This window comes from Chlorocebus sabaeus, chromosome 6, assembly GCF_047675955.1.
Source record: "Chlorocebus sabaeus isolate Y175 chromosome 6, mChlSab1.0.hap1, whole genome shotgun sequence".
Taxonomy (NCBI): domain Eukaryota; kingdom Metazoa; phylum Chordata; class Mammalia; order Primates; family Cercopithecidae; genus Chlorocebus; species Chlorocebus sabaeus.
Genome location: NC_132909.1, coordinates 11,976,357 through 12,004,313, shown reverse-complemented (window position 1 = coordinate 12,004,313; position 27,957 = coordinate 11,976,357). Strand labels below are relative to the sequence as shown.

General features: G+C 50.8%; 2 protein-coding genes across 4 annotated transcripts in view; one reads left to right on the top strand and one right to left on the bottom strand.

Moving 5' to 3' along the window:
• SYMPK (symplekin scaffold protein) overlaps positions 1-14,776 on the bottom strand; it is a 48,809-nt gene extending 34,033 nt beyond the window's left edge. The window contains exons 1-7 of one of the 3 annotated variants that reach the window (XM_073016271.1): positions 14,657-14,730; positions 13,501-13,632; positions 6,560-6,683; positions 6,358-6,423; positions 4,633-4,686; positions 4,463-4,536; positions 268-394 (exon numbers count right to left, since the gene is read on the bottom strand). In XM_073016271.1, the coding sequence (XP_072872372.1) occupies positions 268-394; positions 4,463-4,536; positions 4,633-4,686; positions 6,358-6,423; positions 6,560-6,664 (426 nt within the window). In that variant the 5' untranslated portion in view covers positions 6,665-6,683; positions 13,501-13,632; positions 14,657-14,730. Of the gene's footprint in view, positions 1-267; positions 395-4,455; positions 4,537-4,632; positions 4,687-6,357; positions 6,424-6,559; positions 6,684-13,500; positions 13,633-14,656 lie in introns of those variants that run through there. The other 2 variants (XM_007997258.3, XM_007997261.3) reach the window with 2 other exon arrangements.
• A 1,111-nt stretch (positions 14,777-15,887) lies between these two features.
• FOXA3 (forkhead box A3) lies at positions 15,888-26,178 on the top strand. Its single transcript, XM_007997263.3, has 2 exons — positions 15,888-16,095; positions 24,463-26,178. Exons 1-2 carry the CDS (start codon positions 16,027-16,029, stop codon positions 25,444-25,446), a joined length of 1,053 nt encoding a protein of 350 aa, XP_007995454.1. The 5' UTR covers positions 15,888-16,026; the 3' UTR covers positions 25,447-26,178.
• Positions 26,179-27,957: the final 1,779 nt, after the last annotated feature.

Here is a 27,957-nt window from a genome sequence, read left to right as displayed (position 1 = left end):
AGCATCACTAGCCTAGCATCACAGAGGACATGCTCAGGGAATGTCTACTGAGTGAATAAATGGATGGTCAATGGAAGGACCAGAAGTTAAGTGCAACTTCCTGACCCAGGAGACAACATTAGCTCTCTCTTTTATCTGTTCCCACAGAACAATGGCACATCTTGCCCATAAAGAGTATGCTCGGATGCTGGTTTTGAACCCCAACATATTAGTCTGTCAACAAGACCTATTAGGCAGGATGGTCCTGCATGGGGAAGACACTCTCACCTGCAGGGCCACCTTGTAAAGTTGGGTCATAGTGAGGATAGCCTTCTTCACCACGTTCACATTCTCGTCCCTCAAGAGCATGTTGAGGTTTGCAATGAGTTTCAGCAGCAACTCAATGTCTCGCTTGCTGGGGGATGGAGAAAAAAGGGGTGAGGTCAAGGTGTGGTCTTAGAGCAGGTGGGAGGAGCCTGAGGTTCAGGAAGGAAGGGAAATCAGGGGTCTGTCTCAGGGGACCGGAATGGCACATCCAGAAACTGGGAACGGTGCCTGGCGCCTCCAGACTGAGCTGTCCCTGAACCTCTATCTAGACTGGTCCTGCAACCCCAACTCCTTTGCTCTCTCAGGGGCCTGCTGTTCACAGAAGGGACAGTAGGGGTAGACAACTGTGTGAACTGGGACAAGTGACTTCACCTAATTTAGAATAATAGTATCTATCTCAATTGTTTATGCAATTTTTTTGGGAAAATTGCAACAATACATGTAAAGTGCTTAGAAGAGTGCCTGACATGCAGAAAGCCTTCAGTAAACACCAGCCATGGCTACTTTAAAGCACTTTGTTGCCGGGCGCGGTGGCTCAAGCCTGTAATCCCAGCACTTTGAGAGGCCGAGACGGGCGGATCACGAGGTCAGGAGATCGAGACCATCCTGGCTAACAGGGTGAAACCCCGTCTCTACTAAAAAATACAAAAAACTAGCCGGGCGAAGTGGCGGGCGCCTGTAGTCCCAGCTACTCGGGAGGCTGAGGCAGGAGAATGGCGGGAACCCGGGAGGCGGAGCTTGCAGTGAGCTGAGATCCGGCCACTGCACTCCAGCCTGGGTGACAGAGCGAGACACCATCTCAAAAAAAAAAAAAAAAAAAAAAAAGCATTTTGCTTTTTGCTTTCTGTAATCACTAGTTTTGCTTGCCTCAGTCCAAGGGCTCAAAAAGTGGGGAACCTTTCCTAGCTTAGCAATAACCCCAGCAGGGTCATTTTCGTTGAAGAAAAAAATGAAGGGCCTCCAAAAAATGTTTGTTCAATGAATAAACAGCTCAGCACAGAATTTTCACAGCATACATTACAATCTGAAATATTAATTAAATCAGTCAAAAAGTGTGAAACTTAGCTGTCAGCTACATGAAGGCAGGAATAATACGTTTTTGCTCACTGCTATACTACAGTCTAACACGGATGCCTGGTACAACAGCAGTCACATGGTATATATTTGCTGAATGGACTTTTTACAAATTCAGAAAATTTACCATGAATTCTCCCAGTAAATGGGAAGATAGGATATTTGGGCTCTGGCATTGCAGACATGAGTTAAAATCCCAGCCTTGGCCAGGCGCGGTGGCTCATGCCTGTAATCCTAGCATTTCTGAGGCTGAGGCAGGTGGGTCACCTAACATCAGGAGTTTGAGACCAGCCTGACCAACATAGTGAAATCCCATCTCTACTAAAAATACAAAATTAGCCGGGCGTGGTGGCGGGCGCCTGTAACTCCAGCTACTTGGGAGGCTGAGGCAGGAGAATCGCTTGAACCTGGGTGGCGGAGGTTGCAATGAGCCGAGATCGCGCCATTGCACTCCAGCCTGGGCAACAAGAGCAAAATTCCATCTCAAAACAAAAACAAAAACAAAACAACAACAACAACAACAAACAAAATTAGCTGGGTGTGGTGGCAGGCACCTGTAATCCCAGCTACTTAGGGGGCTGAGGCAGGACAATCACTTGACTCAGGAGGCAGAGGTTGCAGTGAGCTGAGATTGCGCCACTGCACTCCAGTCTGGGTGACAGAGTGAGATTCCATCTCAAAAGAATAATAAATAAATAAAATCCCAGCCTTGCCGCATTCTGGCTGTATGACCTTAAGAAAATTCACTTCACCTCTCTGAGCTTGTCTTCTCTTCAGTTAAAGGGTCAAACAACTGATCCATAGTACTATGAATAACGAAGCTGCTCAAGCATTTAGTACAGTGCGTTACAAACAAAAATATTTAATACACAGCAGCTATTCTACTTCCTCCCAGTCACAAAGCATCCAGTAAATGTTTAATGAACAAATGAGTAAGTGACCAGCTTGAACAAGTCACTTTACCATTCTGAGCCTGTTTCCCTTTCTGTAAATAGAGGATAACCACAGTATCCATCGAGGCTGCCATAGAGATTAGGAGGATAACATGGGAAAGGATCTAATACAGCGTAGGGCACCGTACGTGTTCACGTGGTGACCGTTATGTTCCACTCATTCACGTGTGCAACAAATACGTAGTCAGCCCCTACTAGGTGACAACATTGCTCCAGGCAGGTAGTGGGGACAAAGTGGTGAGCAAGACAGAAAAAGTCAAGCCCTGTCCTCAAAGAGCTGCTATTTTGCGGGAAGAATCAAGGTCATTTCAGTGAGTGAGGAACACTGTAAGGAACACTGAAGGCAGGGTGCCCGAGACATGGGGCTGCATGGGAGTGGGCAGGAAGGGCTTTCTGAGGAAGAGACCTGAGGGAAGGGAGGGGGTGAGCCAGGCGGCAACCTGGGGATGAGGGTCCCTAGCAGGCACAGCAAGCAGACAGGCTGCGAAATCCAACAGTGACTTCTAAGGAGCAGGGGAGACAGGGCCAGAAGTGAGATGAAGCCGAGGTGAGGGTTTGGGTTTCCACCTAAGTAGGCTGATGAGCCAGTTGGGGTCTGAGAGCAGGGCCCGTGCCAAGATTGATTTACATTTAACAGCATCACTCTGGCCGCCGAGTACAAGAGGAGAAGTGGGAAATGAGTATGGTGATTTCTCTTTGGAGGATGAAATGCTTTGGAACTAGATTGTGAATATGCTAAATGCCACTAATTTGTTCAGTTTAAAACAGCTGATTTTTGCTGGGCGCAGTGGCTCATGTCTGTAATCCCAGCACTCTGGGAGGCCAACGTGGGCCAATTACTTGAGGTCACGAGTTCAAGACCGGCCTGGCCAACATGGCAAAACCCCATCTTTAATAAAAATACAAAAATTAGCCAGGCATGGTGGCGGGCACCTGTAATCCCAGCTACTCAGGAGGCTGAGGCACAAGAATCTCTTGAGCCTGGGAGGTGGAGGTTATAATGAGTCAAGATCGCGCCACTGCACTCCAGCCTGGACAACAGAGCAAAACTCAGTCTCCCAAAAAAAAAAAAAAAAAAAAAAAAAAAAAAAAAAAAAGGGGCAGGGCGCAGTGGCTCACACCTGTAGTCCCAACACTTTGGGAGGCTGAGGCGGGTGGATCACCTGAGGTCAGGAGTTTGAGACCAGCCTGGCCAACACGGTGAAACCCCGTCTCTACTAAAAATTCAAAAATAAACTGGGCGTGGTGGTGCATGCCTGTAATCCCAGCTACTCGGGAGGCTGAGGCAGGAGAATCACTTGAACCCGGAAGTAGGAGGTTGCAGTGAGCCAAGATTGCGCCACGGCACTCCAACCTGGACAACAGTTGAGCAAGACTCCATCTCAAAAAAAAAAAAAAAAAAAAAAAAAGGTCGGGCGCAGTGGCTCAAGCCTGTAATCCCAGCACTTTGGGAGGCCGAGACGGGCGGATCACGAGATCAGGAGATAGAGACCATCCTGGCTAACACGGTGAAACCCCGTCTCTACTAAAAAGTGCAAAAAACTAGCCGGGCAAGGTGGCGGGCGCCTGTAGTCCCAGCTACCTACTTGGGAGGCTGAGGCAGGAGAATGGCGTAAACGCGGGAGGCGGAGCTTGCAGTGAGCTGAGATCCGGCCACTGCACCCCAGCCTGGGTGACAGAGCGAGACTCCATCTCAAAAAAAAAAAAAAAAAAAAAAGATTTTTAAAAAAAGCTAGTTCTGTTATATGAATTTAACTAAAAAGAAAAAGAAGCAAGGGAGCCAGAGAGAGACCACTGAAGGCATCAGGTAGGCGGGAAGGGTGGCTTGGGCCTGTGTAGTGGTAGAGGAATCGATTGACAAATGGTCAGATGCTGCAGATATTCTCAAAGTGGAGCCCACAGTCCTTAGTGACGATGTAGAAGTGAAGTGTGGAAGAACCAGAGGAATCACAGATGACCCCAGGGTTTCGAGCTTACTAAGTATTTACTGGGGAATCAGTGTGCAAGAGAGAGAGAAAGGGTCTGGGAAGCAGAGGGCAGGCCTCTCAGTGGTGGCCTCCAGGCCAGGCCAGGAGCTGAAGGCTGCCTCCAGTAAGAATGCTCCCGGGGCTCCCTGCCTCACCCCATACCATGCCTCCTCGATGAAGCCGATGACAAATTTTCGCACTTCAATTGACTTGTCTGCTTGGAATGCGATGATCTCCTGCCAATGTCAGAGAGAAAGCGGATCAGGGCTACACTAGGATCCACATCCCGTTTCCCCTACACCACACCCCTTTATCTTCTGTCAGTCACTCACGTCCAGGAAGTTGTCCAGTAGTGTGGGGTCTTTGTTGATGATCAGCTCCTGGACCTGGAAGGAGAGTGGGGGTGGGGAGGAATAATAACCATATAAAACCAGGGGCCAACTAATGCAGATAGGAGAGTAGAGGGGAAGACAGCAGAGGGCTAGGCAGCAGATACACTCATCTCAATGCCTGGCTCTGCTGCTCCCTACCAAGGGTGCTATGCCCTGGGCATGGTCTCTGACACTCAGTTTGCTCATCTATAAAATGAGACTCTTAAACATCAACTCAAAAGGGATATTAGGAGGCCAGAATGAGATCCTACAAGGCACAGGTCCTGGTAGATAGCGAGGACATGACACAGGAGGGGGCTGAATAAAAGAGGGTAATGCCCCAGGGCTCAGGCCTTCCTAAGGTTTGGCCTCCTTTCACCTGTCCATCAGTTCTCCCCACTCTCCTGCTTCTGCTCCCCAGTTCGCATTGCCATGATTCAGCAAACATCTTCACAGTGAGAACCCAACTCCTGAAGCCCTTGTGCTGGCCAGACTCTTTGGAATAAGCCCTTCTCATGGACATCCTCCAATAAGCAAAGAGCTGGCACAGGACCTGGCTGCTACAAATCAAGCTACTATTGCTAAACGGCCTCATGACCACCCACGGGGGAGGCACCAGGTACATCCACCTCGGAGGTGGGGCTACTCCACAAGGCTACACGCTGATCAAGGAGCCAAACGGGTTATCACACAGGCATGCTAACCTCGCCAGTCTCTAAACTCCAACTCCTGCTCTGAACCATGCCCAGCCTAAAGTGCCCCATGTTGTCTTCTGCCTTTGCACACACTTCTTTGTCCTCAGCTTGACATGCTCTCCCTCTCTCAGCTCGGCACAGTGGCTCGTGCCTGTAATCCCAAGCACTTTGGGGGGCCAAGGTGGGTGGACCACTTGAGCTCAGGAGTTTGAGACCAGCCTGGTCAACACGGTGAAACACGTCTCTACTAAAACCACAAAAATTAGCCAGGCATGGTGGCAGGTGCCTATAATCCCAGCTACTCAGGAGGTTGAGTCAGAAGAATCGCTTGAACCGGGGAGGCAGGAGTTGCAGTGAGCAGGGATCATGCCACGGCACTCCAGCCTGGGCAACACAGCAAGACTCTGTCTCAAAATAAATAAATAAAAGAGATGCTCTGTCTCTCTAATTTGGTATACATCTCTCTTTTTATCCTCCAGGATTTGGTTCAAAAGTCCTCCCTGACTCCTCATCCCTAGGCTGGGTCAGGATCTCCCTCTGGGCTCCCAGAGCCCACCTGGGATTCCTTCTCCATCCCAGCTCTGCCCATACTGGGTCATCATTGTCTGGTGACAGGCATGTCTGCCCCACCTCCAGTCACCTTCTCTGACTGGACACTGGCAGAGAAGAAATGCAATGATGAAGAGTGTAGGATTTGGAGCTGGAATCCAGGATTCAAGTACTAGTTCAGCCAGTTCCCAGCAGAGTGACCTTGGGCTAATGATTTAAGCCCTGGGGTCTGCTTCTTTCTGTATAAAACAGGGATGAAATTACCCTGCCTTACAGAGCTTTCATGAGAACTAGAAGAGCAGAGGCCTGCACTGAGCACTGTGGCCGGCACACACTGCGTGTGTAAATTTAGACACTGGTGTTACTGCTAGTGTCTTCTTTCTCAGGTTCCCAGCCTCCTCCCTTTCACCTGCTCAGCCCAGGATGCCCCCGGGGCTCTCACCTGTTTGAGCACTGTGATCTTTGAGTCATTGGTGATCAGCGCCGCCTGGTTCAGAAGATCCACCACCTGGAAGGAAAGGAAGGGGCAGGGGATAGTGCCAGCCCAGTCCAGTCCCCTCGGCACTCCCAGGGCTCTGCCACCTAAGACTGTCCAAAGCCAGGGGCTGTGCTTCCTCATTCCAAGCCCTGCCCGCCACACTCACCCTCTCTGAGGTGGTCATGCCATCGATTCCCGGCCCCTCCTCTTGAGTGAAAAACTGTGATGCCACACTCCGGCGGGTGACGCTGTCCCCACTGCCACTCGCCATGGCTGCCGTCAGCTTGTCCCTGGGAAAGAAGAGGATGGATCAAGTTCAGGGGACCAGCAGATGGGCTTGGCTAGATTGTCACCCGAACATCTACAAAGGGCTCAACCCTCCTTCCCAGCCTGTTCCTCCCCAGTAAGGCCTTCTGAAGTCCCTCTCCCCTCCAGGCTCTGTCTCTGGCATATGCATGTGTGCATGGGGGCTGCAACCTGGGGAAGACTGACATCTCCCAAGGCAGAGCCAGAAGTCTAAGCCTCACCTCTAGTGCTTTACACAGAGTGGGCCAACCACAAACACCTGCTGAACGATGGCCCACATGAATATGAAACAGCCACCTTACAGGTCTCCGTGCTTCCCTTTTCTCCACCTGGAATATGCTCTGGACTGGGCACCAGAGTGAACTTTTTTTTTTTTTTTGAGATGAAGTCGCGCTCTGTCACCTAGGTTGGAGTGTGGTGGTGCGATCTCGGCTCACTGCAACCTCCGCCTCCCAGGTTCAAGTGATTCTCCTGCCTCAGCCTCCCAAGTAACTGGGATTACAGGCACATGCCACCACGCCCAGCTAATTTTTGTATTTTCAGTAGAGACAGGGTTTCACCATGTTGGCCAGGCTGGTCTCAAACTCCTGACCTCAGGTGTTCCACCTGCCTCAGCCTCCCAAAGTGCTGGGATTATAGGCGTGAACCAGAGTGCCTGGCCCAGAGCAAACTTTCAAAAACATAGCTCTGAGGAATACCAGGCACACAGTCGGCACTCAATACATCACAAAAGGTCTGCTTCAATAAATTATGTTTCAGCCACTCTCTGGAACACTATGAAGCTATTTTTATTTTATTTTTATTTATTTATTTATTTTTTTTTGAGACGGAGGCTCACTGTGTCACCCAGTCTGGAGTGCAGTGGCGCGATCTCGGCTCACTGCAAGCTCCGCCTCCCGGGTTTACGCCATTCTCCTGCCTCAGCCTCCGAGTAGCTGGGACTACAGGCGCCCACCACCACGCCCGGCTAGTTTTTTGTATTTTTAGTAGAGACGGGGTTTCACCATGTTAGCCAGGATGGTCTCATCTCCTGACCTCGTGATCCACCCGCCTCGGCCTCCCAAAGTGCTGGGATTACAGGCTTGAGCCACCGCGCCCAGCCGAAGCTGTTTTTAAAAGGGAGGAAGGGGGCTTTTAGGCATCTAACACAGTCACACTGGCAAAATTATGGAATGATTAACATAGCAGGATATATCAATTACACAGCTATTCATAATAGCAAAAGACGAGAAGCAATCCAAGTGCCCTCAAACAGGGAGACTGGCTGAAAAACACGGTTATACACATACATAATGAAAGACCACGGAACTCCAACACCTGTGAAAAGAAGTGAAAAAGAAAATATATAAATATAAATTTATATTACAAGGAAAAAAACAGACTATGAAACTATAACAAGAAAGGAAGGAAAAAAACAAAAAAAATGAGAACAGTCTCTAGACACTGACAGAGACTGCATATATTAAATGAAAACAAGCAAAGCTGAAGACAGTGTTGACTATATGTTTCTGTTTTACAAAAAAAAAAAAAGAAAAAAAAAAAAAAAGAAAAATGTGGCCAGGTGCAGTAGCTCATGTCCGTAATCCCAGCACTTTGGGAGGCTGAGGCAGGCAGATCGCTTGAGCCTAGGAGTTGGACAGCAGCCTGGGCAACATGGTGTAACCCTGTCTCTCCAGAAAATACAAAGATTAGCTGGGCATGGTGGCGCGCCTGGTAGTCCCAGCTACTCAGGGAGCTGAAGGCAGAGGCTGTAGTGAGCCAAAATCGGGTCACTGCACAGAGTGAGACCTTGTCTCAAAAAAAAAAAAAAAAAAAAAGCGAAAAATATATATATGTTAAAAAAGAAAAAAAATCTGAAAGGATAAACCAAAAACCAGCAGAGGAAACAGCATAAAAAAAAATTGGTGAGGCTGAGCGCCCTGGCTCATGCCTGTAGTCCCGGCACTTTGGGAGGCCGAAACTGGCTGATCGTCTGAGGTCAGGAGTTTGAGACCAGCCTGGCCAACATGGTGAAACCCCATCTCTAGTAAAAACACAACAATTAGCTGCGCCTGTAATCCCAGTTATTCGGAAGACTGAGGCAGAAGAATCGCTTGAACCCTGGAGGCGGAGGGGTGCAGTGAGCTGAGACTGTGCCACTGCACTCCTCCAGTCTGGGCCAGAGAGACAGACTCCATCACACACACACAAAAAAATTGGTGAATCTCAATATGTTAATATATTATCATGAAAAGATGTCCCCGACAGCCTGTTGCGTTAGAGGACAATACATGTAGTTCAAGCCATTTTTGTCAAGTATGTGTTCATGCATACACAGAATGACCTGAGGCAAGACATTGAATTTCTCTGGCTCTCAGTTTCCTCTTCTAGAAAACAGGGATAGTAACAGGGCTTACCTCCCAAGACTATTTGGAGGATTAAATGAGTTAGTATACATAGTAAACATTGGCTAAGTATACTGTTATTTTTATGTACATGGCAAAAGATCTGAAGGTTATTGCATAAACTGTTAATAACAATTACGATACTTGAGGTCGGGAGTTCGAGACCAGCCTGACCAACATGGAGAAACTGTCTCAAAAACAAAATAAGGTGGGCACAGTGGCTTACAACTGTAATCCCAGCACTTGGGAGGGCAAGGCGGTTGGATTGCTGAGGTCAGGAGATTGAGACCATCCTGGCTAACATGGTGAAACCCCGTCTCTACTAAAAATACAAAAAAATTAGCCAGGTGTAGTGGTGGGCGCCTGAGGCAGGACAACGGCATGAACCCGGGAAGCAAAGCTTGCAGTGAGCTGAGATCACACTGCACATGAGCCTGGGGAACAGAGCGAGACTCTGTCTCAAAAAAAAAAAACACCAAACAAACAAACATGCCAAAAAACATAATCTCAGGAGGATGAAAAATGATCCTTTTTTTTTTTGAGATGGAATTTTGCTCTTGTTGCCTAGGTTGAAGTGCAATGGCACGATCTCAGCTCACCGCAACCTCCGTCTCCCAGGTTCAAGCAGTTCTCCTGCCTCAGCCTCCCAAGTAGCTGGGATTACAGGTATGCGCCACCACATCCGGCTAATTTTTGTATTTTTAGTAGAGACGAGGTTTTCCCATGTTGGTCAGGCTGGTCTCGAGCTCCCAACCTCAGGTGATCCGCCCACCTCGGCCTCCCAAAGTGCAGGGACTACAGGCGTGAGCCACCGCGTCCGGCCGAAAATGATACATTTTTTAAAAGGAACTACACAATAGCTAGTCACAGTAGTATCACATGATAGGTGTCCGCTGAATGAATGATGAGCCAACCTCCTCGCTAGTTTCCCTGCTGCCTGTCACACTATCTTGCAAAGAGTTAGGGCCAATGTCCCCTCCAAGGCCTACAAGACCTTATGGCATCTGGCCTGTTCTTCCTCTGACTGCCTCTCCCCGAGCTCTCTGCTCCACTCACTCTGGCCTCTTTGCTGTCCCGTGAACATGCCCAACATGCCCCTTCCTTGAAGACTCTGTGCCTCTCTTCCTTCTGCCTGGAATATTCCTCCTCCTAGATATCAGCACAACTCCTTCCCTCTTCATTTCCTTCAGGACTCCACTCACGTATCTCTGCAGGAAGGCCTTCCCCAATGACCGTATTTCAAATTTCAACTCCCTCTCCATCTCCATCTGTGTTGCTTTTTCTCCACAGCATTTATCATGATCGCACACTACATATTTATAAGTTCCACGAGGACAGTGATTTATTTATTTGAAATCATTTTTTGGTAGAGACGGAGTTTCGCCATGTTGCCCAGGCTGGTCTTGAACTCCTGTGCTTAAGCAATCCACCCTCCTTGGCCTCCCAAAGTGCTTGGGATTAACAGGTCTGAGCCATCGCCCCCCAGCCTAGAACAGTGACTTTGTTTCTTCACTTTTTGGCACCTAGTAGGTGCTCAATAAACATCTGCCGAATGAATGAACACTCCTGCCAAACGGCCCCCCCAATCACTGGGTTCAGTATTCCTGCCCTTTCACTCTTGAATCCTTGAAAATTAATAGCTATACTTGTTCTACTCTTTCCCCCTTTCTCACTACTGCACTTAACAAGTCTTTTTTTTTTTTTTTAAGGCATGGTGTGGTGGTTCACTCCTATAATCCCAGCACTTTAGGAGGCCAAAGTGAGCAGCTCAGTTGAGGCCAGGAGTTCAAGACCAGCCTGGCCAACAAGGCAAAACCCAGTCTATACTAAAAATACAAAAAAATTAGTTGGGCATGGTGATGCATGCCTGTAATCCCAGCTATTTGGGAGACTGAGGCATGAGAATTACCTGAATCGGGGAGGCAGAGGTTCCAGTGAGCCGAGATTGCGCCACTACACTCCAGCCTGCATGACAGAGCAAGACTCTGTCCCAAAAAAAAAAGAAAACAAAAACAAAAAAGGAAAGAAAAGAAAAATAGGATGGGTATAGTGGCTCGAAGTTGTAAACCCAGCATTTTGGTAGGTCTAGGTGGGAGGATGGCTTGAGGCCAGGAGTTCAGGACTAGACTAGGCCTAAAAACTAAAAAAGGCGGCCAGGTGCAGTGGTTCACACCTATAATCCCAACATTTTGGGAGGCTGAAGCAGGAGGATTACTTGAGGCCAGGAGTTTGAAACCAGCCTGGGCAATGCAGTGAGAGCCCATCTCTAGACACACGCACAATTAGCTGGGCATCGAGATCATGCCACTGCACTTCAGCCTAGGAGACACAGAAAGATTCCATCTCAAAAAAGAAAAAAAAAATTAGCCAAGCATATTGCCATGAACCTTTAGTCCCAGCTACTCTGGAGGCTAAGGTAGAAAGACTGTTTGAGCCTGGTTGTACTGAAGTATGACTGGGCCACCGTACTCCAGCCTGGGCAACAGAGCATGGATCTGATGAACCTCTTTCCAAAAAAAGAAAAGAAAAGGCCAGGCGCGGTGGCTCACGCCTGTAATCCTAGCACTTTGGGAGGCCGAGACGGGCGTATCACAAGGTCAGGAGATCGAGACCATCCTGGCGAACACGGTGAAACCCCGTCTCTACTAAAAATACAAAAAATTAGCCAGGTGTGGTGGCGGGCGCCTATAGTCCCAGCTACTCAGGAGGCTGAGGCAGGAGAATGGCGTGAACCCAGGAGGCAGAGCTTGCCGTGAGCCGAGATCGGGGCACTGCACTCCAGCCTGGGTGACAGAGCAAAGACTCTGTCTCAAAAAAAAAAAAAAAAAAAGAAAAGAAAAATAATCAGTTAATATATATTGAACACAGCCAGCCACGGAGGCTCAAGCCTGTAATCCCAGCACTTTGGGAGGCCAAGGCGGGTGGATCACCCAAGATCAGCAGTTCGAGACCAGCCTGGCCAACATGGTGAAACCCCATCTCTACTAAAAATACAAAAAAATTAACCAGGCATGGTGGCGGGCACATGTAATCCTAGCTACTCAAGAGGCTGAGGCAGGAGAATCGCTTGAACCTGGGAGGTGGAGGTTACAGTGAGCCGAGGTCACATCATTGCACTCCAGCCTGGGCAACAAGAGTGAAACTCCGTCTCAAATTAAAAAAAAGGAAAAAAATATATATATATATAGAGAGAGAGAGAGAGAAAGAGAGAGAAAACACTTAACATGTGCTGACCACAGTTCTAATACATACATATTAACTCATTTAAACCTCAGATACCAAGGTTTAAATAAATTAATATGTATATATTAGAATTAATATACATGAGTTAGGTTTATGTTTTTGTTTTTTGAGACAGGGTATCACTCTGTTGCCCAGGCTGGAGTGCAGTGCCGCAATCTCAGCTCACCGCAATCTCTGCCTCCCAGGCTCAGGCGATCCTCCTACCTCACTTTCCCAAGTAACTGAGACTACAGGCGAATGCCCAGGTAATTTTTGTACTTTCTGTAGAGAAGGGTTTTGCCATGTCGCCCAGGCTGGGAGTTACTATTTTTAATCTTCATGTTACAGATGAGGAAACTGAAGACCAAGGAAGTAAAGTGACCTGATCAAAGGCACACAGCTTGTAAGAGGCAGAGCCAGCAGCAAGGCTGCATATCTTCCTTACCACTATGCTACAGTACTGTTTATCTGAAAGGAATTGTTTTTCACCCCCAGGTCTGTTTACGTAAGCCAAGGATCCTGGCCACCAAACAACCGGCAGTATGCCATCCCCAGTCAAAACATAAAAAAACAGGCTGGGCGCGGTGGCTCACGCCTGTAATCCCAACCCCACTGTACTCCAGCCTGGGCCACAGAGTGGGACTCTGCCTCAAAAAACAAAAACAAAACCTCATAACAAACATTTCCACTTTTTTCATGATGATAATACATCCAGATCAACCAAAATATTTTGCTGTTTCATTCTTACTGATTTTTGGTTTATGATTTTTTTTTTAAACACATATATAAAATTCTCCTGCAGGAGCTAGATTTTATGCAAAACAAGGAAAAGAAAAAACCCATATATACATATTTCCCTTTCTTTTACGAAAAGAGCAGACATAGGGCCGGGAGCGGTGACTCACGCTTGTAATCCCAGCACTTTGGGAGGCCAAGGCAGGTGGATCATGAGGTCAGGAGCTCAAGACCAGCCTGACCAACATGGTGAAATCCCATCTTTACTAAAAATACAAAAATTAGCCGGGCGTAGTGGTATGCGTCTGTAATCCCAGCTACTCAGGAGGCTGAGGCAGGAGAATTGCTTGAACCTGGAAGGCAGAGGTTGCAGTGAGCTGAGATCACTTGAGGTCAGGAGTTCAAGACCAGAGTGGCCAACACAGTGAAACTCCATCTCTACTAAAAATATAAAAATTACCTGGGTGTGGTGGGGTACGTTTGTAATACCAGCTACTCGGGAGGCTGAGGCAGGAGAATCACTTGAACTAGGGAGGTGGAGGCTGCAGTGAACTGAGATCGTGCCAGCATGAGCGACAGAGTGAGATCCCGTCTCCAAAAAAAAAAAAAAAAAAAAAAGCACACACAATAAACACTAACTTCCACTTCACTTGTTTTCCCTTAATATATGTTGGCGACCACTATATCAGTGTATGGAGATTTTCATCAATTCCTTTTATCTACCTCATTCCTTTTTAGAGTTGCATACTATTTTCTTATGTGGATGTATTACAGTTTCTTTCAGCCAATCTTCTTGTTTAAGAACATTTGGGATGCGTGTAGCCTTTTGCTGTGATGAACAGTATCACTGGTTCCTCTTTCCTCTCGAGGTACTCGTTAAGAAGTGGTACCCTGCCCCACTGCTACCCGGGAATCTGATGACTACCCTGTTTCCCCAGACTGGCTCTAGGAGTATCTTTTATTCCTTCAACCAACATTAGCTGGGCGTCTCCGGCGTGACTGGCGCTGTGCTGGGAACACAGTGGCGACAGAGACAAACCTAGTCCCTACCTTCATGAAACACACGGTCACAGACATCATAAAACAGCACACAGATAAGAGTCTGATAAATTAGAACACACGTGATATGAAGAAACAGAGACGGACAAGAGCATTTAACAGGCGGATTTTGGGATGGAGGGTAGGCAAGGAGGGCTTCGCAGAGGAAGTGACGTTGGTGCCGAGACTCGAAGGATGAATGGGAGTTGGCCAGGCCGAATGGGTAAAAGGATGTTGCGGGCAGAGCGGACAACCTGTGCAAAATCCCCGACGCGGGAAAGCGCATGGCAAGTTTAAGGAACCGAAAGGCCAGGGCGGCCGCGAGAGGTGGGGAAGAAGCAAAAAGGCCGAGTCGAAGCAGGCGAGGTCTGCGGGGCGGACGCACCCGGAGGGCCACGTTGGAACTTTGCCTCGAGGGCACTAGGGAGCCAAGGAAGGGTCCCGAGCAGGGGAAGAAACATGGGTCGCGAAAGCCATTCTTCCCCTCTTCCCACGGCGACCCCCTCCCCGCCCGCGCCCCTGCTTCTTTAGGCGCCTCCTCCCTTCGTCTCCGGGCCCAAACGCCGCCTCCCGCTCACCGCTGCTCTGGCCTCCGTTCCCCTCGCGCCCCCTCAGCAGCGCCTCTTCCTAGACTCCGCCACCGCCGCCGCCATCTTCCGTTCGTCGCCGGGAACTGTGCGCACGCGCCCCACACCCAGGGCCGCCGGGAAATGGAGTCCAGAGCACAGTCCGACCCCGCCCATGCCTCGTCCCGTGAGAGCGGCATTCTGCCCGCCTCCTTACTACGGCGAGCGGCCCCTTCATTTCCGGCTTGGGGCGCTAGGCCTTCTGGGAAATGTAGTCCCTTCGGCGGCACAGGGAGGATAGGGCGCTAGAGCATTCTGGGAAATGGAGTTCTCAGTAGTACTGAGTCCCTGGACGGCTGGCTGGTCTTGGAGAGTGGGGGAGTCCGGGCAGCGAAGCTCCTGGGTCTTTGAGGGGAGGTGATCTGTTGCCCTAATGGGGTCTGCGGAGAGGCCCCGATCCCCTCCACCTTTGTTCTTAACTCTTTCAACAGTCTGAAGCATTTCTTTTTATTTTCTTTTGGAGACGGAGTCTCGCTCTCTCGCCCAGGCTGGACCGCAGCGGCCCGATCTCGGCTCACTGCAACCACCGCTTCCCAGGTTCAAACGATTCTCCTGCCTCAGCCTCCCGAATAGCTGGGATTACAGGCACGCACCATCACGCCTAGCTAGTTTTTGTAAGAGATGGGGTTTCACCCTGTTGGCCAGGCTGGTCTCAAACTCCTGACCTCAAGTGATTCGCCCGCCCGCCTCGGCCTCCCACAGTGCTGGAATTACAGGCATGAGCCACCGCGCCTGGTCAAGTCTGAAGCATTTCTAGCCGTCGGAAGTCTCAGTCTTCCTGTCTGTCGAATGGGGATGTGATTTCGGAGACCTCTTACGAGTCCTTATAGTCGCATAGTGGCCCTAGCTCTCTGATTCCCCTTTCTTCCGCGACGGTCATGCAGGGCTCTGGCTCTTCGTCCTCTCATGTCGAGATGATGAAACCCCCTGAGGTAGAAAGGCTCTAGAGTTCTGCCCTCGGGGGCCTTGGTATCTGCAGCGTCTCTGCCGGCTGCTCCCTCACTCCTGAATCACCCCCAGCTGTCGCGTCCCGGGGCTGCGGTCCCCGGCGCCTGAGGTCTGTCTCCTGGCGATCCCGCAGGGGGCGCCCCAGTCCGAGCGCGCCGCCCTCGGGGAGGCGGGAGGGGAGCCCGGGGCGGGCGAGGGCGGGGGTGTCCCGGCTATAAAGCGTGGCCGCCTCCCGCGGCGCTCGGGACAGGCGTACCCCGGGCGGTCGGACGGGCGGGCGCCGGTGGGAGCTCGGGCCGTGCCCGCGGAGAGATCCAGAGCGCTCCGTTCCCCCGGGGCCGGAGCGGGGGCGGGTGGGGGCACAAGCCCGGGGGATGCTGGGCTCGGTGAAGATGGAGGCCCATGACCTGGCCGAGTGGAGCTACTACCCGGAGGCGGGCGAGGTGTGTCCTCGGGGATGGCGGAGCGGGAAGTGGGGGGCAGGTATCGGGGTGTGGGCTCACATGGAGCAGGGACTGGTTGTGGGTTCAAATGGGGGCAAAGGCGTCTAGTTGGGCAGCCGAGGAACTGGGAACACGGAGACCAGGTGTGGAAGTCAGGGACCCGGGACGAGGCATGGATGGGAGCGCTGTTTGGGCAGCCTCGCCGCGGCCGGGGCTTGAAAATGGAAGTCAGGAGAATTTAGCCAAGGGTCGGGTCACACCTTAAACGTGGGAGCCAGGTGTTGGGGCCCCAAAAAGCAAGGGATTTATATGAACAAACCAAAAATAGGAATTAGAGTTCCATGGTAGGGGACAGACTGGGGGGTTTCAGGATGTGAGGTTCAAAGTTGGAGGGAAAGAAAGACTAAAAGATGGAGGAGGAGTCACCATTAAGGGAAGACTGAGGTGGGAGCTCAGGGCCAGCACACAGTGTTAAAGAACTGGGGTTCGGGGTAAGGATCAGCTGGTGATCTAAGGTAGGGTCAGAAATAGGGATTGGTGCTCAGGGGTAAGAGATGGGGGTGCTCAGAGATGAAGCTTCGTTTTGGGAGGTGAAACAACAGGTGGCTTAGGGTTGGGCATCTGAGAGCAGAAGATGTGGCCATTCACATTGGCAGGAGAGGGGCCGATCTTCTCCATCCCCCCGCAATCCCTACCCATGACCCTCAGCAGGGACTCCCCAAATCGGAAGATGAAGAGTTTTAGATTGTGCACCTTCCCCTGCTCCCCCGCAAACCAGCAACCTCCAGCTATTGCTAAAATTCTCATCCAGTCTCACCTCAGACAAGGCTTTCCTGGAGTAGGGGGCGGGGGCATAGTCTTAATTCCCTCACCCGGACAGACAGAAAGTCCTTCCTCAAGTCTGACCCCCATTCCTCTTGCTGCAACGACCCCTGCACCTTAGCTACCTCACTCTATAATCAACGTTGTGAGGTTGTGGGGGCTGAGGGTTGGGGTCTCGGTCTGAGAATTATGGGGGTCTGGACACTTGGACTTCTAACCTGGAAGGGGACTGTGGACTTGAGATGGGGTGTGGGGCGGGAATGGCTGGGTTCTCCAAGGAGTCAAGATCTGGTGGCTGTGGGGCCCCCAGTGTGCCTGAGTCTTGAGTCTGGGGCTTGAAACTGTAGGGTGGGACTCCTGGATCCCCAGGCCTTCAGGGCTTGGCAGGGTGCCTGGGAGGGGCCAGTCCTGGGTTTGGGGAGGTGTGAGGTGCACGTGGGGTGAGGCAGGGCCAACTGGGGAAGGGATTGGGAGTGTTGAGAGGTGGAGGCAGGGTGACTGGAGGTATCAGTTGTGAGATGGGGAAGGCAGAGACCCAGGTGGGAAATGGAGGGTTCCAGGTAGTCGGGGTGATCCCAGCTGGGCCTCTGGAGAACTCAGTCTGGGGACTTGATTTCAATTGTACAAACCAACTACAGTTGTTTTGGGGGCACATCTTAAGTAAATGATGGGGGTCTAGGCAGGAGGAATTGATATTTGGGGCACAGTCTGAATAGATCCAAGTTTAGAGGACAATTTGTATGGAAATTGTGTCAGAAATTGAAGGATAGCTGGCACAGTGGCTCACACTTGTAATCCCAGCACTTTGGGAGGTCAAAGTGGGAGGATCTCTTGAGCCCAGGAGTTCCAGGCCAGCCTGGGAAACATAGGGAGACCCTGCCTTTACAAAAAAAAAATTTTTTTTTAAATTACTCAGGCATACCTGTAGTCTAAGCTACTTGGTTGGGAGGCTGAGGTGGGAGGATCACTTGAGGCTGGGAGTTCGAGCTGCCGGGAGCTGTGATCGTATCACAGCACTCCAGCCTGGGTGACAGAATGAGACCCTATCTCAAAAAATAATAATAATAGTAGTAGAGGTACAGTCTGGAGGTAATCAGCATTTCGGGGAATATTTTGGAAGAGGCAATATTTAGAGGAATGGAAATGGTTAGGTGATACTGTCTGAGGCTCTCCCGAGCCTTCCCATCAAATGAGCCCACCTCTTCCCCCTGGGTCAGAACAATGGGGAGAGAAATATCTACACTCAGCCAGCAACTGAGAGCTGAGAGGGTCCCCAAACCACTTGTTGCCCATAGCACCCTCCCGCTGGGGTGACCCAGCTTGCTGTCTGGAAGGAACTTGGAAAGTTACCATCCCGGGATATCCCTGTTGGTCTCAGGTTCTTGCAGATTAGCTGGTCTAGCTGCACCCCTGTTTTAGAGGTAGTAACTCTGAAGCCCCGCACGCAGAACACTGGGGTCCTGGGTTGGGTCTGGGACTAGAAACTTGGCTTCTGGCTTCACACTGCCTTCCTCTGCTCCCTGTCACACCCTTCTCCAGAGACAATAAGGAAATGAAAGAGGAGAAATTCCAGTCTCCTGGTGTGGGGGTGCAGGTCCCCCAAGGGCTTCCCCCCAATCTCAGCCCCACCCTGGCAGGGGAGATCCGGTTCAGACCCGGACACCAGGGGTTCATCCCAGCCCCGGGGCGTGGGAAAGCCTAGGGTGGATTAGAGCAGCTGGAGTGCTTGAGGTCGGACCTCAAGGAGGACTTCCGGGTGGGTGGGGAGCCAGGAAGGAGGGCCCTGGGGTCCCTATCTGTCTTACTGTGCAATACCAGAGAGCCTGACTGGGTTGGAGAAATGGGGGGTAGGGGTATAGGGGGATTTGGAAACTCGGTGGACCCCTCTAATCCATAACCTTCTCACCTCATCTCTTTTCTTTTTCTGGGGAGAGGACCCGAAGCCACCAACCAGGGGGAGAGATTGCATGGGGGAAGGGAGTAACTGTGGCTGCAATTTTACTGTGAGACTTGGGGTGAGGAGGAATGGATTCATTGAAGGGAGGAAGGGAGGCATGGAGGGAGGGAGGGAGGGAGATAGATAGATAGATAGATAAATGCTTGGATGGATGGATAGATAGATAGATTGATAGGAAGATGGTGGCTGGGCACAGTGGCTCATGACTGTAATCCCAGCACTTTGGGAGGCCAAAGAGGGTGGATCACTTGAGGTCAGGAGTTCAACACCAGCCTGGCCAACATGGTGAAACACCGTCTCTACTAAAAATACAAAAATTAGCTGGGCGTGGTGGCACATGCCTATAATCCCAGTTACTTGGGAGATTGAGACAGGAGAATCGCTTGAACCCTGGAGGCAGAGGTTGCAGTGAGCCGAGTGGAGTCACTGCACTCCAGCCTGGGTGACAGAGTGAGACTCTATTTCAGAAAAAAAAAAAATGACAAGAAGATGGGTTGAAGGAAGAAGAGAGGTGGGAGTTGGGGGTGGGAGGGGAGTGGGGTAGAGTCGGGTAGTGAGAGAGAGTGCCAAGGAAGGGAGAAAGAGATGGAAGACTGGAGAGAGAGACAGGCGCCAAGATGGAGGGGAAAGAAAGATGGGAGAGGACTCGGGAGGGGTAGGGGGTAGGGAGGAAGAGCAAAAGAGGTTAGGGAGGAGACAGAAGGGAAAACAATGCCGGGGTGGGGAGGGAGATGGGAGAGGGGAATGTGGGTACTAGTACTGAGACAGGTAACACAAAGGCAAAAATAGCCAACAGAGATTCAAAGAGACGTGATGAAAGAGCTCCTTGGAGAGACATGAAAAGGAAAGAGCGGAGGATTTCTCCACTGGAACTCAGACTTAGGGTTGAGTTGGTTGCCCCCTCTCCCTGATTCCCTAAGCCACCCTGGCAAGACTCGTTTCTCCCCGGACCTTGTGACCTGCAGAAGCTGACAGTGGTAGGGCCAGACATGGTGGCTCATGGCTGTAATCCCAACACTTTGGGAGGCCGAGGCGGGAGGATCACCTGAGGTCAGGAATTCGAGACTAGCCTGACCAACATGGCGAAACCCTGTCTTTATTAAAAACACAAAAATTAGCCGAGTGTTGTGGTGCCTGCCTGTAATCCCAGCTACTCAGGAGGATGAGGCAGGAGAATCGCTTGAACCTGGGAGGCAGAGGTTGCAGTGAGCTGAGATGGCACCACAGCACTCCAGCCTGGGCAATGGAGTGAGACTCTGTCTCAAAAAAAAAAAAAAAAAAAAAAAAGCTTACAGTGGCAGAAGACTAGGCGGTATCCAGTTAACTCACATTTGGTGGCTCTAGCCAGTGCTACATATAGCAGCATTCCCCCAACCCGCGCAGTGCCATGAGACCCCAGGCCTCAGAGGAGGCAGTGGGGAAAGGTCCAGATGGAGGATAGGGCAGAGAGGATGTGAGACAGTGGTTGAGAAGGGATAGGTAGATACAAAAAAAGAAACAACCAGCCGGGCGCGGTGGCTCAAACCTGTAATCCCAGCACTTTGGGAGGCCGAGATGGGTGGATCACGAGGTCAGGAGATCGAGACCATCCTGGCTAACACGGTGAAACCCCGTCTCTACTAAAAAATACAAAAAACTAGCCGGGTGACATGGCGGGCGCCTGTAGTCCCAGCTACTCAGGAGGCTGAGGCAGGAGAATGGCGTAAACCTGGGAGGTGGAGCTTGCAGTGAGCTGAGATCCGGCCACTGCACTCCAGCCTGGGTGACAGAGCAAGACTCTGTCTCAAAAAAAAAAAAAAAAAAAAAAAAAAAAGGAAACAACCTTCTAGCATGCCTATGTTTTCCTGGCATATTCTGTTCACTGTTGTGTTCCTGCTAGACTGTTAGCATCACGAGGGCAGGCATTTCTGTCTTAGTCACTGCTTTTATTTTATTTTATGATTATTATTTTTTGAGATGGAGTCTTGCTCTGTTGCCCAGGCTAGAGCGCAATGGCACGATCTCGGCTCACCACAACCTCTGCCTCCTGGGTTCAAGCAATTATCCTGCCTCAGCCTCCCTAGTAGCTGGGATTACAGGCATGTGCCACCACGTCTGGCTAATTTTGTATTTTTAGTAGAGACAGGGTTTCTCCCTGTTGGTCAGGCTGGTCTTGAACTCCCGACCTCAAGTGATCCGCCCACCTCAGCCTCCCAAAGTGCTGGGATTACAGGCATTAGCCACCGCACCTCGCCTAGTCACTGCGTTTATAGCGTGACCTGGAACAGGTCTGGAGGCAGACTGCCTGGTTGCAGAGTCCCACTTCTGCCCCCATTCTTGCTGTGTGACCCCAACAACCTCTCTGGGCCTCAGCTAGCTCAGCTGTAAAATGGGCATCATCATAACACCTCCTCCCATAGTACGGTTGCCAAGATTAAAGGAGACCATTCTTGTGGAGTGCCTGGAACAGTGCCTGGCACGGAGCAGCTAACTGATAAATATTGGTTGAATGAATGAAAGAATATGCAGAGGGTTACTTAGAAAGGCATTGCAATATCTACCATGTTCCATTGACCTAGGATCCTCCTTTTTCCCCCATTTGAACATTTCCAAAAATGGGATGCATTTTACAGTCAGTGGTGTCCAATGATTTTAACTGTTTTTCCCATTTGTATTAATACGTAAAGTAATGCTGCAGCTTCCAGAGAAGTCTTAGATTTGAAGATATATAGTAAATAGATAAATAATATTAGGTTGAAAAGTGATTTCTGATATTCAAACACTTTTACCTATAAATACAATAATTTTAAATTTTTATTTATTTATTTATCTTTTTGAGACAGAGTCTTGCTGTGTTGCCCAGGTTGGAGTGCAGTGGTGCAATCTTGGCTCACTGCAACCTCCACCTCCTGGGTTCAAGCAATTCTCCTGCCGTAGTCTCCTGAATAGCTGGGACTATAGGCACGTGCCACCATACCCTGCTGTTTTTTGTATTTTTAGTAGAGACAGGGTTTCGCCATGTTGGCCAGGCTGGTCTCGAACTCCTGACCTCAAGTGATCCGCCTGCCTTGGCCTCCCCAAGTGCTGGGATTACAGGTGTGAGCCACCATGCCTGGCCTAAATACAGTAATTTTATAAGCTAAAAGATTGAAAAGAGCTACACATATATGTTAGATTATCACAGAGTTATGATAACTGTTTTTTGTTTGTTTGTTTGTTTTTGAGACGGAGTCTCACTCTGTCGCCCAGGCTGGAGTGCAGTGGTGTGATCTCAGCTCACTGCAAGCTCCGCCTCCCGGGTTCATGCCATTCTCCTGCCTCAGCCTCCCGAGTAGCTGGGACTACAGGCGCCCGCCACCACGCCCGGCTAATTTTGTTTTTGTATTTTTAGTAGAGATGGGGTTTCGCCGTGTTAGCCAAGATGGTCTCGACCTCCTGACCTCGTGATCCGCCCGCCTTGGCCTCCCAAAGTGCTGGGATGACAGGCGTGAGCCACCGCGCCAGGCCTATAATAACTCTCTATGATTACTAAAATTGAGAACTGCTGATTTACCTAATACACCAGCAGTTATTAAATTTTTTGGTCTCAGGACTCTGCACCCCTGTGTTTTTTTTGTTTGTTTGTTTGTTTGTTTTTGAGATGCAGTCTTGCTCTGTTGCCCTGGCTGGAGTGCAGTGGTGCGATCTCATCTCAGCTCACTGCAGCCTCAGACTCCTGGGCTCAAGCAATCCTCCTGCCTCAACCTCCCAAGTAGCTGGGATTACAGGCGTGTGCTACGATGCCTGGCTGATTTTTGTATTTTTGGTAGAGACCGGGTTTTCCCATGTTGCCAGGCTGGTCTTCAACTCCTGACCTCAAGTGATCCACCCTCCTCAGCTCCCAAAGTCCTGGGATTACTTTGGGAGGCTGAGGCAGGAGGATTACTTGAGACCAGGAGTTTGAGAACAGCCTGGGCAACCTGGTGAATCCCCGTCTCTACTAAAAATACAAAAAAATTAGCTGGATGTGCAGTGCATGCCCGTAATTCCAGCCACTTGGGAGGCTGAGACATAATAGCTTGAACTTGGGAGGTGGAGGTTGCAGTGAGCCAAGATTGAACCACTGCACTCCAGCCTGGGCAACAGAGTGAGACTCTGTCTCTAAATAAATAAATAATCCGGGTGTGGCCGGGCGCGGTGGCTCAAGCCTGTAATCCCAGCACTTTGGGAGGCCGAGACGGGTGGATCACGAGGTCAGGAGATCGAGACCAGCCTGGCGAACACGGTGAAACCCTGTCTCTACTAAAAAAATACAAAAAACTAGCCGGGTGAGGTGGTGGGCGCCTGTAGTCCCAGCTACTCGGGAGGCTGAGGCAGGAGAATGGCGTAGACCCGGGAGGCGGAGCTTGCAGTGAGCTAAGATCCAGCCACTGCACTCCAGCCTGGGCGACAGAGCAAGACTCCGTCTCAAAAAAAAAAAAATAATAATAATAATAATCCGGGTGTAGTGATGCCCGCCTGTAATCCCAGCTACTTAGGTGGCTGAAGCAGGAGGATCACTTGAGCCCCAGAGTTTGAGGCTACAGTGAGCTGTGACTGAACCACTGCACTTCAGCCTGAGTGACAGAGTGAGACCCTGTGGGAAAAAATTATTGAGGAGCCCAAACAGTTTCTGTTGATGTGGGTTATGTCTATCTACATTTACTGTGTTTAAAATTAAAACTGAGAAATGTTAAAATCATGTATTAATTCACTTAAAAATAGCAATCATTTGTTAGTGTAAAAGCATTTCTATTAAAAGAACCAAATTTCAAAAAAATTTAGTCAAAAGAGTGGGACTGTTTTCCATTTTTGCAAATCAAGTTTGGCCCAGTGGAAGACAGCTAGATTCTCCTGTCTGCTTCTGTATTCTCTCTGTTGAAATATCAACACCCTCTGGAAAACTCCACTGTACACTTCATGAGAAAGAGAGTGAAAAGGGCTAATAATAACAGGATTGTGGGCACGGTGGCTTACGCCTGTAATCTCAGCACTTTGGGCAGGCTGAGGCGGGTGGATCACGAGGTCAGGAGTTCAAGACCAGCCTGGCCAACATGGAGAAACACCGTCTCTACTAAAAATACAAAAAATAAAAATAAAAAAAAGCTGGCATGGTGGCGCACACCTGTAATCCCAGCTGCTCTGGAGGCGGAGGCAGGAGAATCAGCCAGGAGCCCAGGAGGCGGAGATTGCATTGAGGCAAGATTGTGCCGCTGCACTCCAGCCTGGGCGACACAGCAAGACTCTGCCTCGAAAAAAAAAAATACTATTATTTTGAAAATAGTTTTGACTTCGTGGACATCCTCAAAGGGTTTCAGAGACTCCCCTGGGTGTCCCAAACCCTGGAGAATCACTTAAAGGATGACCTTGAGTGTATGGGAGCATGGTGGGTGGGAAAGTGGGGAGCAGAAAGGGCATGTCTAGGGAGTGAGGAGAGACCTTTAGAGACCGCATTCTACAGATAGAGGTGATGATGGAAGGGATTTGTAGAGGATGCAAGATGGACGACAGATGGATGTGCAGTGGGTCCTGGGATCCTTCGCTGACCAGCAGAGTGGAACCCCACTGACCCCTTTCATCTTTCCCTCTAGGTCTACTCTCCGGTGACCCCAGTTCCCACCATGGCCCCCCTCAACTCCTACATGACCCTGAACCCTCTAAGCTCTCCCTATCCCCCGGGGGGACTCCCTGCCTCCCCATTGCCCTCAGGACCCCTGGCACCCCCAGCACCTGCAGCACCCCTGGGGCCCACCTTCCCAGGCCTGGGTGCCAGTGGTGGCAGCAGCAGCTCAGGGTATGGGGCCCCGGGTCCTGGGCTAGTGCATGGGAAGGAGATGCCGAAGGGGTATCGGCGGCCCCTGGCACACGCCAAGCCACCGTATTCCTACATCTCGCTCATCACCATGGCCATCCAGCAGGCACCGGGCAAGATGCTGACCTTGAGTGAAATCTATCAGTGGATCATGGACCTCTTCCCTTACTACCGGGAGAATCAGCAGCGCTGGCAGAACTCCATTCGCCACTCGCTGTCTTTCAACGATTGCTTCGTCAAGGTGGCGCGCTCCCCAGACAAGCCTGGCAAGGGCTCCTACTGGGCCCTGCACCCCAGCTCAGGGAACATGTTTGAGAACGGCTGCTACCTGCGCCGCCAGAAGCGCTTCAAGCTGGAGGAGAAGGTGAAGAAAGGGGGCAGTGGAGCTGCTACCACCACTAGGAACGGGACAGGGTCTGCTGCCTCAACCACCACCCCCGTGGCCACAGTCACCTCCCCGCCCCAGCCCCCGCCTCCGGCCCCCGAGCCTGAGGCCCAGGGTGGGGAAGATGTGGGGGCTCTGGACTGTGGCTCACCCCCTTCCTCCACACCCTATTTCACTGGCCTGGAGCTCCCAGGGGAGCTGAAGCTAGACGCGCCCTACAACTTCAACCACCCTTTCTCCATCAACAACCTGATGTCAGAACAGACACCAGCGCCTCCCAAACTGGACGTGGGGTTTGGGGGCTACGGGGCTGAGGGTGGGGAGGCTGGAGTCTACTACCAGGGCCTTTATTCCCGCTCTCTGCTTAATGCATCCTAGCGGGGGCTGGGAACGTGGTGGGTATGGCTGGAGCTCACACCACAAAGCTCTTGGGGCCTGATCACTTCTGGTGACACTTCGCTTGTCCCGTTGGTTGACATCTGGGTGGGTCTATTACTTACTGTGACGACTGCTGTCTCAGTGGGCATGGTGTTGATCCATTGGGTACTGTGATAACCACCATGGATACATTTTGGTGGCCCACTGGATACTGTGAGGACTGCTACATTGATGTTATTGGCTGATCCACTGCATGGTTTGATAGCCACCATCTTGGTTGGCCCTTTGGGTGTGATGGTGATAGCATTTCTGTGACATCTTTTTTGGCCCCCCATTAGGTGCTGTGCTCACTTCTTTTTTGGTGTACTTCTTGGCACAGTAGGTGCCAAGTTGACCACCATTCTGTGTAACACCTTTTGTGGCCCATTGGGTGCTTTGATGGACATCATACTGGGTAGGTGACAATGTCAGTGGGCCACCATGTGCCATGATGGCTGCTGCAGCCTCGTGTTGGCCATGTCGTCACCATTCTCTTTGGCATGGGTTGGGTAGGGGATGGCGATGAGAATACTCCTTGGTTTTCTCTGAAGCCCACCCTTTCCCCCAACTCTGGTCCAGGAGAAACCGGAAAAGGCTGGTTAGGGTATGGGGAATTTCTACTGGTCTGATTCTTGCCCGGGAAGCGGGGTACTGGCTGTGTTTAATCATTAAAGGCACCATGTCCGCCTCTTACTGAGTCTCTTTTCCTTGGCCAGTGGGCCCTGTGGGGCTTGAACACCTGAATTTGTGCTCCTCTGTCCCTTCTGCTTCCTGCCCCCAAGAGCTGGCTGCCTCTGGGGGAGGAGTTGGGGGAGGCATCGACCTGACCTTTGGCTCTTTGCTGTCCCTGACCCCAAGGACAGTTTGCTCACAGATAGCAGCCCCCGCAGCAGTGGGGCCAGAGCAGCAGGGGGAGGTGGCTCCGCAGTGACCAAGGCCATCTCCCCACCCCCCACCTCCCAGACATACACACAGACCTCTACCTCTGAGGCTCTGGAAGCCTAACGGCCGAATAATCTTTGACTAAGCTGGGGAGGAGGAAAAAGGACAGATGAGGTGTCAATTCAATGACTGGAGATCGTGCACGTGTTGGAGTTTATCTGCGTGTGTGTGTGCGTGTGTGTGCTCTGTGTGTCATAGGATAGCACTATGCCTACTGGGGTCCTCATGGTCTACCACAGAGTATGGTCTGTTGTCGGTATCCCTTGATTGTGTGGGTTTGTGTGTCTGTTCATACGCTGGTTATGTGCTTACTTGTCCCGGGTGGTTGGGAATATCAGACTCTTGTGTATGTATTTTTTTTTTTTTTTTTGAGACAGGGTCTCGCTCTGTTGCCCAGGCTGGAGTGTGTAGCACAATCTCGGCTCACGGGAACCTCCGCCTCCTGGGTTCAAGTGATTCTCTTGCCTCAGCCTCCCAAGCAGCTGGGATTACAGGTGCCCGCCACGACACCTGGCTAATTTTTGTATTTTTAGTAGAGACATGGTTTCACCATGTTGACCAGGCTGGTCTCAAACTCCTGACCTCAAGTGATCCACCCACCTCAGGCTCCCAGAGTGCTGGGATTCCAGGCGTAAGCCACCATGCCCTGCCTTTTGTGTATGTCTTTATTGTGTTGTGTGTGTAATTCTCTGTGTACACCTATCCCTGGGTCCCTCTGGGTCTCACACTGTGTTACATGTGTGTCTGTATATCACTCTCTGCCTAACTCACTGCCTCAGAGAGTGCGTGTGTGGGACAACATGCATATGGCAGGGCTGGCTGTTCTTGTGTGTTCTGTATCTCTGTGAGTCCATGTATGCATGCTTAAAAGAAAACATGTAGTCTGGGTGTGGTGGCTTGTGTCTGTAACCCCAGCACTTTGGGAAGCTGAGGTGGGCGGGTCACTTGAGGTCAGGAGTTCGAGACCAGCCTGGCCAACATGGCGAAGTTGGCCTAAAAATACTCTACTAAAATACAATAATTAGGCCGGGCATGGTGGCTTATGCCTGTAGTCCCAGCTACTCAGGAGGCTGAGGCAGGAGAATTGCTTGAACCCGGGAGGCAGAGGTTGGAGGTTGCAGTGAGCTGAAGGTTGCAGTGAGCCGAGATTGCACTGCTGTACTCCAACCTGGGTGACAGAGCAAGACTCTGTCTCAAAGGAGAAAAGAAAAGAAAGCATGTATGTTTGTGTGTGTCTGATGGCCACCTTTGCTGTGTACTTGTCACTGTTGCATTTGCATGTGAACATGTGTGGAGAGTAGGCTGGCCTGGTGTCTGTCACTTGCAGGAGGGTGTGTGTGGAAGGAGCTGCATCCTCCTTCAGCCACTGTGAGCCTCTGGGTTTGGGATCTGGGTGTCTGTCCCCCAGGTCTCTCCTGTGACTCTGAGTCAGCCTGTCTGTTGCTCAGATTGGCTGTCCGGGAAACACAACTGTGCACCTCCCACCTCTCCTTTCAGAATGGAAACTGAGGCCCAGATGGGATGAGACTG

Excerpts from the sequence above, each read along its gene's own strand:
- FOXA3 (XM_007997263.3), top strand. The coding sequence starts at position 16,027 with ATGCTGGGCTCGGTGAAGATGGAGGCCCATGACCTGGCCGAGTGGAGC. Across the intron at positions 16,096-24,462 it reads ACTACCCGGAGGCGGGCGAG|GTCTACTCTCCGGTGACCCC; the intron begins GTGTGTCCTCGG and ends CTTTCCCTCTAG.